This window comes from Semicossyphus pulcher, unplaced genomic scaffold (genome assembly GCF_022749685.1).
Source record: "Semicossyphus pulcher isolate SPU_LCO1_2020_fin unplaced genomic scaffold, fSemPul1.0.p SCAF_22, whole genome shotgun sequence".
Classification (NCBI taxonomy): domain Eukaryota; kingdom Metazoa; phylum Chordata; class Actinopteri; order Labriformes; family Labridae; genus Semicossyphus; species Semicossyphus pulcher.
This window is the reverse complement of record NW_027211696.1, coordinates 1,112,805-1,132,713: the sequence shown is the minus strand read 5'-3', so window position 1 is coordinate 1,132,713 and position 19,909 is coordinate 1,112,805. Positions and strand designations below refer to the sequence as shown.

Sequence of the window (19,909 nt, the reverse complement as noted above, 5' to 3'; positions counted from 1 at the left end):
CTGTCCATTTAATATCATCAGTGCAATTTGCTTTGTGAATCAGACCTCAAAACGGAGCAGATAGCAGGTTCAAATGATGCACAATTTATGGAGCTATCAGCGGCCGCAAATCAGTCTCAGTTAATTCCCCCACTGATGTACATATTTTGTATTATATTGCTTTTTTATATCTTTTTTTAAAAATAATATTCTATTTTTCTTTTTCATATTATCAATGACAAAAACAAAAACACACACCGTCCCTATGCTGAAACAAGACTGGAAAACAAAACTCCACACACAAATGTCACAAAACAAAACACAAACAACACTCGCATACACAAAAAGCAAAATTAAATCAATAAAATTCACATATACCCGACATTCCACACCCACAAGCTCAACCTCAGTTTTTCATCTGTTCCACTTAAATAAACTATGACAGCCGAAGGGTTAAATAACAAATTACCTATTTTACAACTCAAAAACTATTCCTCTCTGGTGAGTACACCTTCCAAGAATCCCAATCCACAATGAAATGAAATCTTCCATCCAAAGAAAGGAAAAATAATTAACTTATGCTCTATTTCATACCAAACTTTATTCATTTTATTACATTCCCAAAATGAATGAATCAGTGAATCTGATAATCCACAGTTCCCTGAAACACTCCCATCATATTTATGTATTTTATCTCTTGTACAGTATGTTCTGTACATAATTTTAAACTGAATTAACCGCAAGATCTCATTGACCATAATGGCTCTTGTAATATTCCAACACTCCCTCCATCTTAAATTAATGTCATTCCTATCCAAATCGTCATTTCATAAACATATTCTAGATGTCAACAAATTATCCACAGAATAGGATTTCTGCAAAATTCTATACACTCGACCTGTTAATTTATTACCTGTTTCTGATTCAAATATGGTTTCATCTAGTTCACTGTACTGTCCAAATGCATGCATTTCAAACGTGTTAAACTTCTTAGCTGCAGATACCTAAAAAAGTCCTCATTAGATAAACAAAATTGTGTTTGAAGATCAGTCCATGAAACAAATTTGTTACCATTCATTAAGTCACCACTGGTTAATATGCCTTTCTCTCTCCATGTAGGCCAGCTTAGAGGAGAATTCTTGAGAGTAATCCAAGGGTTGTTCCATAACAAAGTGTTGTTTGGAATTGATATTGACTCAACTAGATGACTCTTCATTTTGTTCCATGCTGCTGCTATGTTTCTAACCACAAAATTGACTGAACTATTTTTCTCCATTGCTCCTCTAATGTATTTTTAACAATATGGCGTAGATAGAATGCTTGAGTGGCGAGATAATACAGTTCCAGATCTGGGAGATTAAACCCTCCCTCTGACCTTGACAGGTGTAATACCTTCCTTTTTTTTCTATGATTTTTCTTTTCCATATGAAGTCTGTAATAACAGAATACGCCTTTTTAAAGAACGTCTTAGGTAGGGTTAATGGTAATGTTGAAAATAAAAATAAAGATTTTGGAAGCCACATCATTTTAAACAGATTGATTCTTCCTGTTAAATTTAAAGGGAGATTCAACCATTTGGTCAAAACAGATTTCATGTCATTAAGTAATGGAATACAATTATCTTTATATAACTGTTGCTTATTGTCACTTATTAGACATCCTAAATATTTGATAGTAGTGGTCAACTTAAATGACTGTTGTAAGGCTTGTGTTTTTGAATTTCCCTACTGTCATTAATTCCGTTTTATCCATATTAACCGTATATCCTGAGACCCTTGAATATTCCGAAATAATTGCAAGCAGAGAGTGTATAGATTTTTCAAAATTAGTAATGTACATCAAAATATCATCTGCAAATAAATTTAGTTTATGTTGTTCCTTACCTACGTTAACTCCTGTAACTTGCGGATCTTGTCTAATTCTTTCTGCAAGAGGTTCTATTGCCAAAGCAAAAATGATTGGAGAGAGCGGGCAGCCATGTCTAGTACCCCTCTCCTATGAAAACTCCCCTGAAAGTTAATTATTAGTAAAAATTTTGGCCTTGGGAAATATATATAATAATTTGACGAAACTTATTATCTTGTCTGGAAAATTACATTTTTCTAATACTTTAAACAAAAAAGGATATCCAAGGCGATCAAAGGCTTTTTCAGCATCTACAGCCATCACAGACAAATCTATATTGTGCTTTTTTGCATACTGTATTATACCTAAACATGTTCTCGTATTGGTTTGTAAGTGCCTATTTTTAATGAACCCTGTTTGATTCATCTGAATCAGGTCAGGTAGAATCTTAACCAGTTTATTACTCATTAGTTTAGTTAATATTTAATTGTTGCTGTTAATCAAACTTATAGGTCTGTAGTCCGATGGGGATTCTCCAGACTTTCCTGGTTTTAATATGACAGATATTATAGTTTGGTACATAGATCTGGGGAGGATATCATTATTTGGCATGTGTATTATCATTTGAATGCATAAGGGAGCCAATTTATTCCAATTATTCCATGTAGAATAGAACTCATAAGGAAATCCATCCATACCTGGGGCTTTTTGAGTGAAAAAGTTTGAATAGTTTGTAATATTTCAGCCTCGGATATCTCTGCACTCAGTGAGTCCTTTTTATCTTGTGAGAGTTGTTGTAATTTAACAGTATCTAAAAAGTAACTCGGATCTTGTAAATTGGGTTCTTCAGATTTATATAAAATTTCATAGAATGATTTAAATGTGTTGTTAATAAGTCTATTGTTCCCAATTAAAGCATTTGACTCCTTATCTTTAAGAATTATTGTCGGTTTGGGTTGTATCCGTTTTGTAAGAGCTGCCAACTGTTTCCCTGGCTTATTCGCCATTAAATAAAATGCTTTGTTTGATTTAAGTCTTTAGTTGTTAGCTATCTTTAAAAGTAGCAGTTCATAATCATGGTTGATTTTGGTTAATTTATCTTCTAACCCGTGTAAAGTTTTTTTTTATGTAACCCTTCTAAAACTGCAATTTCTCCTTTTTTTTTATTTGTAAGTCTAAATCCTTCTTTTTCTTTGATGAAAAGGAAATTATCATTCCTCTAATGTACGCCTTAAAAGCATCCCAGATTATCCAGTGAAAGCGGCTTCACAATGTCTGATTTACGTACTCCGCTTACCCAGACTGATCAGATTCTTGTCTGCTCACCGTTCCCAGCTCTATCCATGGCACTGCTCATTACGCACGGGAGCTGGAGACCTTGTTTGGAATACTTATTGTCAGCACAGCCTCAGCTTCTCCTGCGCTTGTAAATTGCAGCTTTTGTCTCCCCTTCCAAACCCATAGAGTTGCTGGGAAGCGTAGTTGAGATTTAATTCCACCTTTATCCAATTCTCGTCTGATTTGAAGATAATCCTTGCGCCTTTTCCTCATTTTGGCAGAGAAGTCTTGAACAAAACGAATGATCTGATCCAGGATCCTGACTTCTTTATCGCCAAGTGCCTTTAGTATGTTGACTTTCTTCTGATGGTTCCAAACCTTAAAGATTACCATATCTTATATGGATATTTGGCTTTCTTTTGCTTGACACCGTTCCTGTGGCACAGCTCCAAGTCACCTGAAGTTATTTCCACTCCTAATTCTCTGGATATCAGATCGACCAAATCGTCCGTTAAATTAACTCCTTCTTCCTCTTCTGGTAGATTAAGGATTCGAACGTTGTTTCTTCTCATTCTATTTTCTTGTGCATCCAAGTCATCCTCTAAGTGTCCGAGCTGTTTTTCCAAAGCACTGATTCTTTTTTCTTGTGAATCAATACGCACGCCCTGATTGTGCACATCGCAGACAATAGATTCCATTTTCTTGTCAATTGATTCGACTTTAGATTCCACTGATTTCACTTTATGTTCAACAGAAATCAGCATTGACAGTATTTTCTCTATGTTTTCTCTATGTCTAAATATTATTTAATTGATCACTAGTGTCTTTGGTGTCTCCATGTTCTTTGTTCTCTTTGTCTCTGATCTTCGAGGCATGGTGTGCGATTGTCAGCTCTATTTTCATACGCGACAGATCTCTCAGAATTTTAACAATAAGAGACTCGGATTCCCTTTAGGTTTATCTTCTCGTTTTCTTGTGGATAAGTTTCCTTGATCTACCTTTTTACGCAGTTTAGGCACCACTTTTCTGGAGCTACTCGTACCCCATGCGTTCAGTTCCACACATGCGCCCCAACTTCCTTTTATATCTTATTGTTATGGTCTATTCTTATCTAATTCTATTTAAGGTCAGTAGGAGTACTAGTGTTTAATAGCTTTTTGATTTTTACTTATTTTTATTCTAGTTCTGCGTCAATTGTTATTTCACCAAAAGATCAAGACAAATTGTCAATATGTGTAAACCTACTTGATTGTGATTCTGAGGCCTAGGCTGATATTTATCACTCATGCTTCTAGGTGGAAACTGAATGCATAGTAGATTAACTAGCTCAGTGTGAGCATCATGAGAGTTAGGGAGGGATTGTGACCTAAATCTGTATTAGGCATTCAGATTTCAAATCACACTGTAGACCTATCTGTGGGCATCAAGTAGGCCTGCTGTCATCCGGGAGAGCCCGTTTTGCAGTGCCATTGTCTTCGACGTCAGTATTTGTTGGGAGACATACCACTAGACCGACTCTTTGTTAAGTTATTCAGAGAGAGGCCCAACATGAATCACCATAAGTAGCACTTAGCAACATTCGGCACATTGGCAAGGAAAAACTTCCTTTTAACAGGCAGAAACCTCAAGCAGAACCAGACTCATGTTGAACAGCCATCTGCCTCGCCTGGAAGGGCCGAAAATGGGATAGAAGGAGATGCAGGATAGAGACAGGCAAAGAGAGCAACAGCAACATCTGTTCTTGTTACAACAACAACAACAGGTAATACATACTTATGGTTACAATGCCAATAATAGTGGTACACTAGTGTGAAAATTAGCAAAAAATAAATTAGCAAAAAATAAATTACGAAGCAGAGTAATGATAAAGGCTGTAGTAATCGTAATTGTAACAGTTGAAGTCAACAGGTCTACTATTAGCATCAGCAGCAACAATAATGATACTATGGGGCAGACTGATGTTAGTAGTTGTTGCAGTCCAGCAGGGGTCCGTTTCACAAAGAAGGTTAAACAAACTCTGAGTCTAACCCTGAACTCTGAGTTGAACTACTCTGAGATAGGAAACTCAGTCAACTCTGAGTAGGTTCAGCCAGAGTTAAGTGCGTGCCCGCTGACTGTAAAAAGCCATCATAAATGGAGCCCCGACTCCACGATTCACCATGGCAACGGTACACAAAAAGAGGTCCTCCTACGTCACACCAGTGGAGCTCGAAATCCTCATGTGGACATTCAGCGAATACGAGCATGTTTTTAGAAAAATAAAGTAACACGGCTGCAGTTGCAAAAGAGAGAGAAGCGGCGTGGGAAGAAACTGCTGCTCGAGTAAATTTGCAAGTTTGAACTGTCTATTTATTTTATACTTAATCACGACCAGAAGCTAAAATATATATTAATTTAGGAGCAATCCAGCGGGAGAAAAAAACATACATGGAAGCACTTCAGTCATATTTTAAATATTAAACTAATGAAATATCATTCAGTGGCTGTTTTAATGTGCATTAGCTTTATCCCTAACATGATGCTGACTTCACGTACATTATAATTCATGTTGATTAAACTGAATGTGTTAGTTTAAAAAAAAAAAAATCCAATAACTTACGGAATCTTATTTGAGTGCTCTCGGCAGTGGTGGTGGAAAATCTAAAAATGATGACTTTGACACAGATTTGTCTATTTATTTTTTTTATCATAAATATAAAAGACTTTTTCGGTCAGAGCAGCACAGAGACGCAACGTTTCTTCTTTTAATTCGGTAACCGCTCAAACACACACGTGAGACGGGCTGAATGAATGAGGAAGTAGAATGAGGGTTTTATATTCTAGAGGGAGGAGACAGAGCGAAACTCTGAGTTTCCTGAAGTTACTACGGTAACTGACAGAGAGCTTAAGTTACCTCTCTCTGTGAAACAGGCTAGAGTTACCCCTCTTTCTCTGGTTTGAGTTACCTCCCTTTGTTAAACGGAAAACTCAGAGTTTCCCTCATTTCAGGGTTAACAGACTCAGAGTTTTCAATAAACCTGCTTTGTGAAACGGACCCCAGGTCCACAGCAGCACGTGGTCTGCGGCAACGATCCCCAAGAACCTACAAGATCAGGGAGCACAAGAACTCCCGGGAAGTTTAAGCAACACTGCTGCCCACCATTTATTTCTTGCCTCAAAGAAATACCAGTTCAGTTGTGGCATACATGCCAAATGAATGCTGGGATATTTCTGCTGACAAGTCAAAACAAGTTACCAAATGATGCATCGTCTGTAAAATGGGCATCAAGAACCGTTGTTGACAACATGCAAACTTGTGTATTGGGACAGTATAGTTGGGCCGCAGAGGATGACGTTTCACAGGGACACAAGAACAGACATGAAGGCGTATTGAGAAAGGCCTAACGTCTGTCCATAGTGACATGCCATAATTCTCACAGACAATGGAGACTATCTGCAATCTTCCTATAAAAAAACACTTCAGTTTGGTAATTATGAACCATCTTTTATAGCTGACAAATCCTCCTGACACTAACAGGACAAATGTCTTTGTTTCCTTTTTAACAATGGAGGGTTTTATCCTATCTGCCTCTTTAATTGAATCCCTCCACAGTCTCAAAGGGCAAAGGTTGCTCTCAGGATAGCAGCCAGAATAAGCAGGTTGGCTGCTCCTTTCATTATACTGTAACTCCCCTAAGGCTCTCTTTCTCTCTGCTGTACCTTTGCCGTCCTCTGCTCTCATTCCCTCTCTCATCCTCATCAATTATATTTGCTCCTGGTCTCATAGCTCTCTTCACCTGGACTCTTATTACAAATCCCTCACCTCTTTCTCTCTATCACTGACAACATCACCTGCTCATTTATACATTCAAATACACGCAAATATCTATCTCCCTCTTTCTAACACACACACACACACACACACACACACACACACACTCACACACACAAACATGCTTCTACCCATCCCCTTCTGCCGGCAGAGCAGGGCGATGCAGGACCGGCTGCAGCATCTGCTCTGACACATTCTGGCGTGACCAACGCACACTGAAAAGACAGGAGGAATAAAGAAGGAGGAGGAGGAGAAGATCAGGAGGAGGGGAGGGAGGAGGAGGAGAGGAGGAAGAGAGAGAAAGGGAGGACACAACTCTGTCAAGAGGACACCAGAGGACGGTAGAAGGAGAGGAGGACGAGGGAAGAGGAGGAAGTAAGGAGAGCAGAGGACGGTGTTGCAGCCATGTCGGACACACCTTTGCAGAGGAACGGCACAGCAACAGCACCGTAAGTACATGTTCTCTATCCTTACATTTCTATTTATCCTTGCCTGCATCTCTCCTCTCCTCGCCTGCATCTCTCCACCTCTCTCTCCCCTCCATCTGACAGGCTGGGTTGTCATGGGAACGGGAGCTCCGTCATGGTGAGGCTGCTGCTCAGTCATGACTGGCGAGGAGACACGCGGTACACCGTGTCCACTCCTCCCTCTCCTCTCCTCCTTCTTTCCCTCTGGTTTTCAATCTCTGTAAACCTCACACCTCACCCTTCATGGCTTCACTCACTCGCTCTATAATCCTCTCTCCATCACTGTCTTCCTCTGTTTCTTCTTATCCTTTTGCAAAATCAGTCCAGCTCTCCTTCTTCCTTGAATTATTCAACCACTAACTGTCCCTGTAACTAAATTCAGTATGTGTGAATGTGCATCAGCGTGTGTGTAATGTAGCATGTTTCAGCATAGTCAATGTGGAGGCTGCATGCTGGGTCCAGCCTCTGTGTGTCAGCCTGGTCCGCCATGCTGCAGAGCCCTTCTTCCTGTGTGTGAATTGTGAGTCTGTGTTTCTTTTTTTGTCTGTGTTTGATGCATGTGTGTTTATATATGTCTCTACTCATAAGGAGCAAATGCACATGAAGGGAAAGATAGATAGTTTAAGAAAAAGCAATTTGGTGACCTTTAATTTTTTGTTTTTTCACACAGCACAGAATGAAAATCAACAAAAACAATGACCCTACATTTTTATTTGCATTCATTAGTAATATATTAGTCATAAAATAACAGCAAGACAAATATCAAGAGTATGTCAAAAATTGTACAACACTAGTGGCTTCTTGGATTAAAAAAACACTGCTGACTGTCAAGTCTTTGATGACGTGTCCCATGAGTACTAGAGATGCACAACATCAGCAAATTTTTGAATTTCTAGACAAAGATTGAATTTGTACTTCTTTTAAAGGCTTGACATAATAAAGGAAACATGTATTATTTTCATGATGACATTCCAAGAATCAGGTCGGTATAAATCATTTTAGATATGTTTGTAAATTATGTTGTCTCTTTTGCATCCACCGGTAATAAATTAACTGTGTAACACCTGAAATTCTCTTTGCATGAAGCAAGTAGTGAAGCTGTAGCAGGTTCAGAAATTTTCACATTAAGCAGGTACACACTACAAGATAATCGGGATGATTTTGGGTCCGATTCCCCCCTTCCGACAATTGTAAGCAAAGTCAGGATTGTTTTGATGGTTCAAAAGATTATCTTGCCAGATGTTCCTGTGGTGAGGTATGTTAGGAGTGATTTTACTTCAATACTTTTACTTTTATTTCAAATCTTAAATATTAAATGTTCAATATTTACGATCAGTTATCCTGGTTTGTGAAAAATCTTTTTGTGTTGGTCAGGCATTAGCAGAGCCATCTTGGTTGTTTACAAAAATGCCTTAATTATTAGAAAAACAGTTGTGATTGGCCTGACCTGAATCAGGTGGAAATCTTTCTAAATGTGAGGGCGCCAGATCTACCTGACAGAGCACATAACATGAACTTAATTTTTATGTAATTTCAAGGCTGCAAGTACTGTATCTGCTGTTACATAGTGGGCCTGTTGCATTAGGAGAAAGTTGCAGAATAGGTTTTTGTTCCCTATACATTACATAATGGAAAGTGGTTTATCTATGTATTTATCTATTGTCTTTACCTCAGAATTGGACTTGAAGTAACCAGGACATTGAGTATAGACACAGTAAGACAATACTTTTTGTGTTACAAAAATAGCAAGCCTCGAGTGACAGCCTGAAAAATGCTCCAGTCAGTCAGTCTTCCCAGGATTCATCTCATAAACGTGAAACTTACACATATGAAAGAAAAACTCCACCAGACTACATAAAACGCATCATCTGGCGGAGGCCAAGGAGCTTAAACTAAACTTCCTCAATCTAGGACGCCCACCTCTGATGTCAGGTTTAAAATGTACTGCAATGACTACAGACCATAAGTTTTTTTAGACAATCCACCGATATATTCTCGTCGTATTTCAGATGCTGTACAGCTCTGAGACATTGCCTGCAGCGAAACGGTAGTATTTAACTACAGCGTCTCTTGCTGGGCCGTTCCTTTCAGAGGGAGGTGTACAATGCATGCTGGGTGTTGTAGGAATGCAGAATGGGTCCACAGCAATGGCGCCAGTTTCAAATATTTTTGCTTCTATCACTTACAGAGAACACCACCTTTGACAGAGGCTTTTTCCTTTTAAAAAGCTTTGGAAATCTTCAAACAGCTGAGTCCCTGGTTAAAACTGAGTCTCCGTGATTTGAAAGAGAGAGGGTTATATTGTGATCATTTTTGTTGCACCTGAACCTGCTGCAATCAGCTGCTATATGAATAGGTGTGGAGAGAAGTAGTGACAGTGATACTGTGGTGAGAACAGGAGAGTGGGAGTTGTTCTTTTACATTCAAAGTGTTGTGGGTGTACTGTGTTGTATTCCACTGAAGCTACTGCTAGTGGAGAAATTCGTTGGGCTGCATATGCACGAAATTTCATGACTAAAACTTTTTTGAGGTGCTTTTGGTGGATTCACATGGCACAGAGGGGTTTTGTGACTATTTGTCACAGTGTTGAATTTGGACAGCATGATGCAATGTATTTTCATTAAGGTATATTATCCCTGCCAAATATCTGTCCCTTTCGGGGCAACTTAAACATCTTTTTTGTCAATGCATTTGCACAACACAGAAGATACAGCTTGTGCAGTTTGCTGTGTGCTCGTTCATGCTGTGTGTCATTATAATGAAGATCACACAGCCTGTGAGTAACTGGTTCAGAATTAAAAACTCCAAAATCCCTGCAGATGTTGCAGATTAGAGGATGCTAAGCAGTTTGCTGGTTTGAGTGACAACCAACTTGTTATACTGCAGCCCGACAACAAGCTAAGAGTCTGATTCAGCTGCTGACAGGCAGTTTGAGTGACAGGTCAGAGCAATTTTTTTTCGTCGTCTTTCAGTCAGAGCCGCACCCATGAAGCAGGCAGAGAAGGTGCAGTGAGGCATGAAGCAGGCCTGCTTCGCTGGTGCATCAATAGTTAATGGTATAATTGTGAAAATTAGACATTGCTGTCGTGTTACAGTCTGTCTACCACCTCCTGTGTCTCTCCTCAGCTCCGTCTGTTTTATTCTGTGCTGTGGGCACATTTCTAATCAACATATACACTGTACTCTCCCAGGATTGTCCACTAATTCAGCGGAAAGATGAGGTAGTATTTGTGGTCATGTTGAGCGCAGACACCACAATGGCAGATGGCCCAATCTCTGTTGCTATCTATTGCTCTCTCAGGGAAGTGTGTCAGGGGAGAGACTCTTATTAGTTATGGGATGAATTGAGCAAATTCAGATTTACAAAGTGGCCACCATAACTGAGCATCAAATTAACCACCATATCTCAGTTTCAGATATTTATACCATCTTGTAGATATATTAAATCAATTAATAAAACAAATCAAGTTACTGATTTATAAAGGAAATGTTTTACTTATTCATCTCCACTTCATAAGAATAAGAATACTAGACCGTGAGTTGTTAAAACGGCGAAGAAATGTGCAGAGCAGAGGAAAAATAATGTAGAGTCATACAGAAAATACGGAGCAGCAATATCTTGCTGAGGTGTTGATAATCCGAGTGTCTTGAGGCCAAGACATCTGCTTCTCATCTAAAATGCATCACAGGGTAAAAACGATTAAAAGCCCCATTTTAGAATTAAAAAAAAAAAGTCTAATACATGCTTGCAGACACAAATGTGTATGCACGGAACGGCCGTGGATGGAATATTTGACTGATAGAGTGAATAGACTCAGAGAAGGTATGTTTACTCTTAGCCATATAAGAGATGCTAAATCATAAATGCTCATTCTGTAAGCAACAGGGTTAATGACTTATTTTATTATTATCAGTTCTTAAAGTTGTGTGCAATATGCGAGATTCTGCTTACATATTAAGTATGTAGAAATATTACTCTCCCTCAAGTCTGTGAAGGTTCTCAGTCATCCAGGTCATGGTAATTCAAAGCTAAATCCAAAAGGCAAGAGGACTTAGTTGAAGACTTTGAAGACGTTTTCACCTCTCATTCGAAAGGCTTCTTCAGACTGGTGGATGGAGCTACAAATATAGCTTCAGCTTTGAGTTATCAGTGATCCTAGTCCTTACAGTATATTACAAGTACTTTTAATCTTTGTGTGGCTGTAGCAGACTGAAATACTGAAGTCTCATCAGTGAGAAAAAACAGAGGGAGATATCTGATTAGTTGCTTAAAGCCAGTGATTAACAAAATGCAGCTATCACTAACTCTTCTTGCAAAGACTCACTGGGAATTTAATTATTTATTAATTTATTGTAAACCTTTGGAGTGCGTAAATGTACATACTAGATCAGATTATGCAGTGCCCTGGGAATTGTTGTTATTTAATTGAAGGGAAATAGTCCTGAAAATGAATTCAAGATGTTTAAATACTTTTGACATTATTTTTAGATACACTGTGTTAGCAGACAGGCAGACAGATGTGAGACACACAAACACAGTCTGACCTCCCTCAGTGATGTATAAAATATGAATGAGATCAAGGTCTGGCACTCCCATAGCCAGAAATATGTCTGTTTGAGGTGCTTTTTTACCCCCTTGACACACTCTCTCATTGTCTGTCTCTCATGCACACAGAGACACAGACACATAATGTAACTCAGTGCGCTGCAGAGGCCAGTGTGGCGCTGCATCTGCGTTTCAGTTATTTTGGGGAGAATTAAAATGTGGAAGCACTAAACTCAAGAAAGGCAGGCAAAGGAGATGACCAGATTAACATAACACACACACACACACACACACACACACACACAAACAATTTTTCTGACTTACTTTCTTTGTCCATATTTGCTCATTGCCTCTGCCTCCTACTCACTCGATGTTGTTATATTTCTGTGTGTGTGTGTGTGTGTGTGTGTGTGTATGTGTACGTGTTTTCCTGCCTCTGGTTCCACATCTGGAGGCCATTACCTCTGGGCTGGGATGGGGGGGGAGGCGGAGCTGAGCTAGCTGTGCAGTGAGGTCATCGCGTCGTCGTGGCGATGCAGAGGAACAATGATGCTGTTGTCTCTAACGACGACCAACCAACGTAACTGATGCCAGAATTACGGGTTAGAGGAGGAGGGGTGGGTTTAGGGGGAGAAAGGAGAGTTAAAAAGTCGGGGACAAAAGTTGGGGAGAAAGGAAATAAAATATTAAATGTTCTAAAGAAGTAGAATAATGTTGAGATAAGACTGTATGACGTGTAATGACAGTGGTAGCGGCCAACATAACGAAATGATTGGTGTTAATCCAGGTCAAACGCAGACTCTCAGAGAAGCCAGAAGCCTTGGACTGCTGCTGACTGTAAAGTTGGACAGCTGCAGAGCCAAGCCTGGCTCCATAACATAAACTATATTTTAGTCAGACTCTAAACAGGTCATAGGTCAAAATATATACTTTTTCTTTTAGTGGCTCAATTGTTAACCTCAATGGAGAGTGGACAAACAAGAAAAACTATGTTCTCATTCATGACTGCTGGCAGGGTGAACTGAAATGTTCACCCTGCCAGCAGTCACAATGCAACATTATCATTGATTAGAAATCGGTTTCTTTGCTAATGAATTTAAGTCCAATTTTCTCTCTCCTTTGAGCTCTGCTGTGGTCCACCTCACCTCCTGAGGGAAAGGCCTGGCCCTAATTTGTCCACTATGTTCACCAGATAGTTGCCAGTCTTTCCGTCTGTTTGGTGCTGGGCAAGTAGTGTGCTGTTTGTCAGACTTATTTCATGAAACAGGGGCTGCACTGTGCTGCAGTGGTTAGCGCTGTTGCCTCACAGCCAGAAGGTTCCTAGTTCAAACCCCAGTGGGCCTTTCGGTGGGTTCCCTCTTGGTACTCTGGCTTCCTCCCACAGTCCAAAGACATGCTTGTTAAGTTAATTGGTAACCCTGCCCGTAGGTGTGTGAGCGTGAAAGGTTGTCTGTCTCTGTTTGTCAGCCCTTTGATTGACTGGCGATCAGTCGAGGGGGTACCCCGCCTCTCGCTCAATGACAGCTGGGATTGGCTCCAGCCCCCCTGCGATCCTGAACAGGATAATCGGTCTAGATAATGGATGGATGGATGGATTTCATGAAACAGATGCCTGCTGCACCTTGGAACATTTTTGGAAACCAATAATATGCTAAAAGAGGGTAAGAGAATATTTCTAAAACACTTACACGGTAAATTGACTCACTTTTATAATATTGAGTAGTGCAGATTTAACAGTGCAGATTTTGGGGCTTATTTATTTTATCAAGAAAAAAAGTTTTTCAAGATAAATTCATTTTTCAAAAACTAGAGGAGGAAGGGGGAAAAAAGACTGAATACTTAATAAAAAAAATTGAAAAATCCAATGTAATGGCGCTGAAAGTTACCAAAGAGCAAAATATTAGGAATTTAAAGTAATAATCTCAAAGATTTTCATGCAAATGAATGTCTGTTAAGTCACTGTCTTTCGCCGAATGACACAATGTTGTTTGAGCCTATGGCCCACTGATGAAAGCCTTTGCATTTGCAGTAAATAGTATTATTATGGACTGGGTGTCTGTGGCGACATTAGCTAAAAATTAGTGAAAATCTAAAGGAAAAGAAACAAATTTGATGCTCAGATGAAGGCAAAAGGTGGTGCCAAATATAACTAAACTGAGAACTTCGAGATTATAACTTTAACAAGGGTTAGAGAATCTTTCTATTACACTTGCACGGTAAATTGACTCACTGTTATAATATTGAATAGTGCAGATGTAACAGTTTTAAGCTGAATAATTGAAAAAAAAAAAAAAAGCAAAAATCCAATGCAATGGTCCTGAAAGTTACCAAAGGGCAAAATACTAGGAACTTAATGCAACAATCTCCTCAACATGATCAAAAATGTCAAAAGGTTTTCACTACTGGATCACATGCAAATGCAAGCTTATACAAGTAGAACAGAAACAAGTCTTTTATGAAGACAAACAAATTAAAGAAGAAAGAAACATTGGAAGAGGACATTAAATGTTTAACTGCTCACATGCAAATAAGCAAGCTAAAGCTGAGGGCTGACTGTGCGTCTTCTTTGATTTATTCAAGTGTTGCAGCTGCTCCGTGGCTTTACAATACAGATACTCTCCAGCTGCAGTTATTTATTACACGTTTTTCCTGGAGTAATGCAGTGGCTGTTATGTCTGCGTGTGTTTGTGTGTGTGTCTGTGTATGTGCGAGTTACATGCTTCTGTATTCCCTAAAGAGTTGACCAGGACTGCTGTTGCTGTTTCTCCTTATAAGGACGTTTACTTGTGGAAGGAGGGATGAAGAAAAAGGAGAGAGAGGAGAACAGAAATTGGAAGGAGACAGTAATAGACATAAGGAGGGACAGGTGGGATATTGAGGAATGGGTGCATGGAAAGAGAGGGATGGGATTAAAAAGGAAGAAAGGGGTCAAGGGGGAGAAAGAAGGGATGGAAAGAAAAAAGGGAAAGAGGAAGAGATAGTTGCCATGGAAAGACGACAGGAATAATAGGAGAGAGATATAACAAAGAAGGGATGTAACAAAGTAGTGGGGAAGAGATGAGAAAGTATTTGAAGAAAAGAGGTGTGTTTGTGTGAAGGAAAGAGATAATAAGATGAAGAAAAAGGAGAGGAATGACGGAGGGAAAGAAAAAAGATGGGTTTGAAGGAAAATGAGAGGGAAAGAAAGGAGGGAAGTTAGAAATGAAGTTAAAATGTGTAAGAGAGGGGGCTAAGGAAGAATGGACGAAACTTGGGGAGTTAGAATAATTGGGACACAGGTAACAGTGACCCATTTACACACACTGTGCGTGTGTGTGTAAAGGTGTGCTGTGCCTTTGAAGAGGTGTTTTTGCAGTTATCATTCCGAAAGATTTTCATCTGCTCACATCTTTTCATGACGTGACACCCTTATCTGCTCAATTTCTGTCCTGTTCCTGTTTTCTAAAGTAGGAGGCTTCTATTGATGTCACTTTGAGAGGAGCTGGAATAAATGTACGACCAGAGTGACCAAAATAGATCCTGAAGAGTCAGCTGTAGGATTGTTTGTGTGTGGGCAACACAACTGCCTCTGGTTTCCTAGATTTTCAATTCAAAAGTCTGAATGTCTAAAACTGATAGTAAAACTGTATGTGCAGGTTTTGTCTCTTTTCCAAAGTGAGAGAAATATATTGTGTGACCCCTCCCATGAGAAACATACTGTATGTGTCTCCCTCAGCTCAAAGTGCAGTGGGGGCCTGTGACTGGGAGATATGAGAGAAAACAGCAATATCTCTTCTAGCAGTAGCAATTCTTTAAACGAAAGGACATATGAATGAAGGCTGAAACGAGTATATCAGAGGGCAGTTGAATCACTTGACTTCTGTAATTTCCTACTTATGTCTTAAAGGGCCAGTTCGCCGATTTCTAACCTCAGTCCTATCATGTTATTAAGGGGAGCTAATGCCATTGTGGTAGGAAAAAAAATGCAATTTCACTCTGTGCCTCTGGAGGACGCTATTGGGTCCTGGAAAACCTCCGCCAGACTACGTAAAATGCGTTATCTGGCGGAGGCCAGGCAGCTTGCTAAACTACAGTAGGACGCCCGCCTCCAATGTCTGCAGCGCTTAGTTGAAAAAACACACACTGTAAAATGTAATAATTTCTTCCGTGGGTGCCTTGAAACGCTGCCAGTCTACATTTTCCCTCACAAGACATCCACATTTATAACTGAGTCATGTCTCGTTCAAAATCGTCAGGTTTGAAATGTAGACTGCAGACCCAAAGTGTTTTTTAGATGATCCACCGTTAAATTCTCATCCTAATTCAGATTCTGTACTGCTCTGAGCCACTGCCTGCAGCGATCAATGTCCTTGACTGGAAAACGGTAGTATTTAGCTCAGCATCTCTCGCTGGGCCGTTCCTTTCAGAGGGAGGGGCGCAATGCATGCTGGGTGCTGTAGGAATGTAGGATGGGAGAAACCACAAGCTGTTTGTACAACTTTCTTGACAGCTATGGCGCCAATTTCAAATATTATTGCTTCTATCGATTACACAGAACACCAGCTTTGACTGACAACGGCTTTTTCCAGGGGACAATTTCTCCTTTAAAGCAGTGTTAAGAGCGGCTGTGGCTCAGTGGTAGAGTCGTTCATCTTTCAATTGAAAAGTTTACAGTTTGATCCCCAACTGCTTAAGTCTACATATCAAAGTGTGCTTGGGCAAGACACTGAACCCCAAATTGCTCCTGACGGCATAGCCATTGATCTGTGACTGTGCGTGACTGGGTAGCTTGATCCCGATTGGAGACTGGCACCTCTGCCATAAGATAATTCTTTACTGATCCCCAGAGGCGAAATTCAGGTGTATGAGTGTATGAATGTGAATGTGGAAGGATGAATGAGACATGAGTGTAAAAGCACTTTGGGGGGTCTGAAAAGTGCTATATAAGTGCAGTCCATTTAGGAATAAGTATGTATGTTGATCTTCTGATTTATATCAGTGATTAATGCTTCAGCCGAGCAGCTCACAAAGTTACAATATAGAACATAAGCTTCCCATGTATTAAAGGTAAAGCTGTTCCAAATTATTGAAAAAAAAAAAAATTTATTGCTCAAGCTATTGGCAAGTTCACATGCATTGTCTGGTCTTAGCTTTCAAAGTTGACAAATGACTCCTGCTTCCCTTTTCCTTAGTTCTGCAATTTTATTTCTCTCTTCCTCCTTCTCTCCTTCATTCCCTATTCTCTCCCTCTCTTCTCCCCACCACTTCACACCATAACTTCTCTCTCCCTCCCCTTCCCCTTCTCTCCCTCTCTCTCAGCTGCTCCTCCCAGCTGTTTAATCACACATGGCCCATGCCTAAAAAAGAGAGAGGGAGGGAAGGGAGGAGGGGACAAATGGGAGGAGAGAGAGAGAGCACAAAAAAAGAGTGGGTGATACAGAGAGAAAGGGAAAGAGAGAGAGAAAATGCGAGCTGGCGTGCTGAGTGTGAGGCACATGGCCAGTGAATGAGAGATCTTTGCGTCCTCTCAGTGCGAGCTCCTTGTCCCACTGTCTCCTTTCTCTGGTTGGATTACTGCTGAGGAAGGACCTCGTCTGGATACTCCTCCTCTTCTCCTTCTATTTTCCCTCTCTCCTCTACTTCCCTCCCCTCTTTTTTATCTCTCGCCGAGGGACTCCGGCTCTCTGTCTTTCCCAGATCTCACGTCTCTTTCTCCTTTCACCCCCCTCTCCCCTGCTTCCCCCTCAGGATGTCGTGTGAGGAGGCTCAACTCCACAAAGAGAGGCTGCAGGCCTTGGCGGTAAGTCAAATGGGTTTAAAATGTCTGTTGTTGCTCTCTTCGTGTGCCTCTGACCTTTTGTGTGTTTGTTTTGATGTCTGTTTGTCTGTCGGGCTCACACATGAGGGCTTTCATGGCCGCAATGTCTCACCTTGATTTCATGTCTTTCTGTCATTCACAGTCAGACTCAACTGTCTGAGCTCAGAGTTCCTGCAACTTCTGCGGTCTCGGCATATTGTTCATTCATGTTCCATCCAAGCCAATCCAAACACATGTAGATGGCGGGAAATAACGTCTCTTTGCGTCATACCAAAGTTTATTGAACTCTGACCAATGAATATGCTCGATGCAACATTACAGCAGACCCTGGCTGAAATATAACATGGAACACTGGTGGTTTTATAATGGGCCTTTTAATATATGGGCTTGTAACAGATGAAACTGCACAGAACCTGAAGCCAAATCATGTCAATTATCAATACAACTTGCATGCACTGTCTTTTCGTAGTTTAGTGAGAAATAGCACAAGCTTCATGTGTTTGAGCCTGACAGCATGACATCATAGCCACCTACACCCATTTTTGTCACATAAACAAAGTGATTTTTGTTGCACCAGTTGTAACCAGCCTTCTGTCCTGCACTGCTGCTGTATTTGTCTTGCTGTTCGTGTCAGCTTTCATCTGCTTCCATATTCTTTTTTTTGGAAGGGAAACCGACTCAGAGGAAAGTTGGTGGAAAATCAGATCTTTCCATGTTTTTTTTTGGCCAGATGTCTGAGGTTTTTAGCTTTATGTGCTTTTGTAGGTAGAAGGATCTCAGCTGCGAGGTGGTCTAGAGCATGTTACGATATATATACTCTGTGTTTCATGATCACTGAGGCATCTGCTGCAGCTTCTGGTAGGACTTCAGAGCAACAGTTAGACCTGGAGTCACTGCCTCGGACTAAATTTGGCGCCAGCGAGGAACCACAGCATACCACACACACACTCAAGACGCACAGAGGCACAGGAACACACGCACACTCATTCGTACACACAAGTGGGGGGAACTGCGGCAGCGGCAGATGGAGAAACTATTTTGGCCACGTTGATCGTGGCAACCGTACCAGGCTGCATGTACTTAAACCAGGAGGGCAATTAAGAGAGCACAGAGAGTGGAAAGTTCTCACAAGCATTTCTGCTTTTTGCGTCAGTCTTGCAAGTGCATTTGGCAAAACATTGATTATGCTATCATGTAAATGAGTTTGTCTGCTTGGTGCATCAGGCCAAGAAAAACTTCATTCTGCAAATGTTGCAGAATATTGTGGGGGCTGCCACCGTGAGCACTACAAAGACTGCTCTATTCTAAAGTACTATCACTACTACCGCCAAGAGCTTTGACATGCATTTAAAGGAGGTCAGGTGTTGAATGGCAGAAACCATTTGAGACTATTTGTCTCCTCAAAATGAACAACTGCCTTGTCTCTGCTGTGCGTATGAGTGTGTACACTAAATCAAAGACAATTGCAGCACTAATAGCTTTCAAACCCTAACAGGCACTTAAATAGAGAAGGGTTACTATTACACTAATAGTACTGACAACCCTCTGAGGCAGCTGAGCACTCTGTAGGCCTCAGACGCAGCCAACAAGCACAGGTCTAGTGTAAATACAGAAGCTGGACCAAGTCTGCAAGAGAATCTCAAAGGGAATCAGAAGGATTTTACAGAACCTCATCTGACCATCAATCAGACACGTCCAGTGTTTCTAAATCAAAACATCAGTTTCAGCTGGATTGTTTAAACTGTCCCAGGACAAAGTTTCACTCATCTTTGGTGAATGGTTATTTGATTCTGCAAGGATGAAGACGGGCACTATTTTCTCTGTTCCCTCACACTCACACTGTATCCGGCCTGCAGCTGACATGCTAATGATTCCATCAATAATTGATACCCTGAGATTTCATTGTCATCACCATCAGTGTCTGACCTCATCAATACTTTAACAGATCTCGTGACAAATTTGAAGCTTCCACTCAAATCAGAGCCAAGGTTGGTCCAGGCATCGCCGCCTGACTCTAAACACACACTGCTGCTGAATCTGACTGATTTTAATGAACTTGTCATACAGATTTCAAGTTTCAGCTCTGGCTTGTAATTTATCTATTGAGCAGAACAAAAAGATTGCTGTCAGGTAGAAGACGGCTGTCATTATGATGTTCATTTCCCACAGAGACAGGTCTGTGTGGT

General features: G+C 40.5%; 1 protein-coding gene across 2 annotated transcripts in view; it reads left to right on the top strand.

Annotated features, from left to right (window-relative positions):
• The first annotated feature begins 7,072 nt into the window (after nucleotides 1–7,072).
• Nucleotides 7,073–19,909, top strand: part of palm2akap2 (PALM2 and AKAP2 fusion) — an 88,200-nt gene continuing 75,363 nt past the window's right edge. For both annotated transcript variants that reach the window (XM_069673034.1, XM_069673036.1), the window contains exons 1-2: nucleotides 7,073–7,362; nucleotides 17,654–17,705. In XM_069673034.1, coding sequence (XP_069529135.1) covers nucleotides 7,319–7,362; nucleotides 17,654–17,705 — 96 coding nt within the window. In that variant the 5' untranslated portion in view covers nucleotides 7,073–7,318. The remainder of the gene's footprint in view (nucleotides 7,363–17,653; nucleotides 17,706–19,909) is intronic.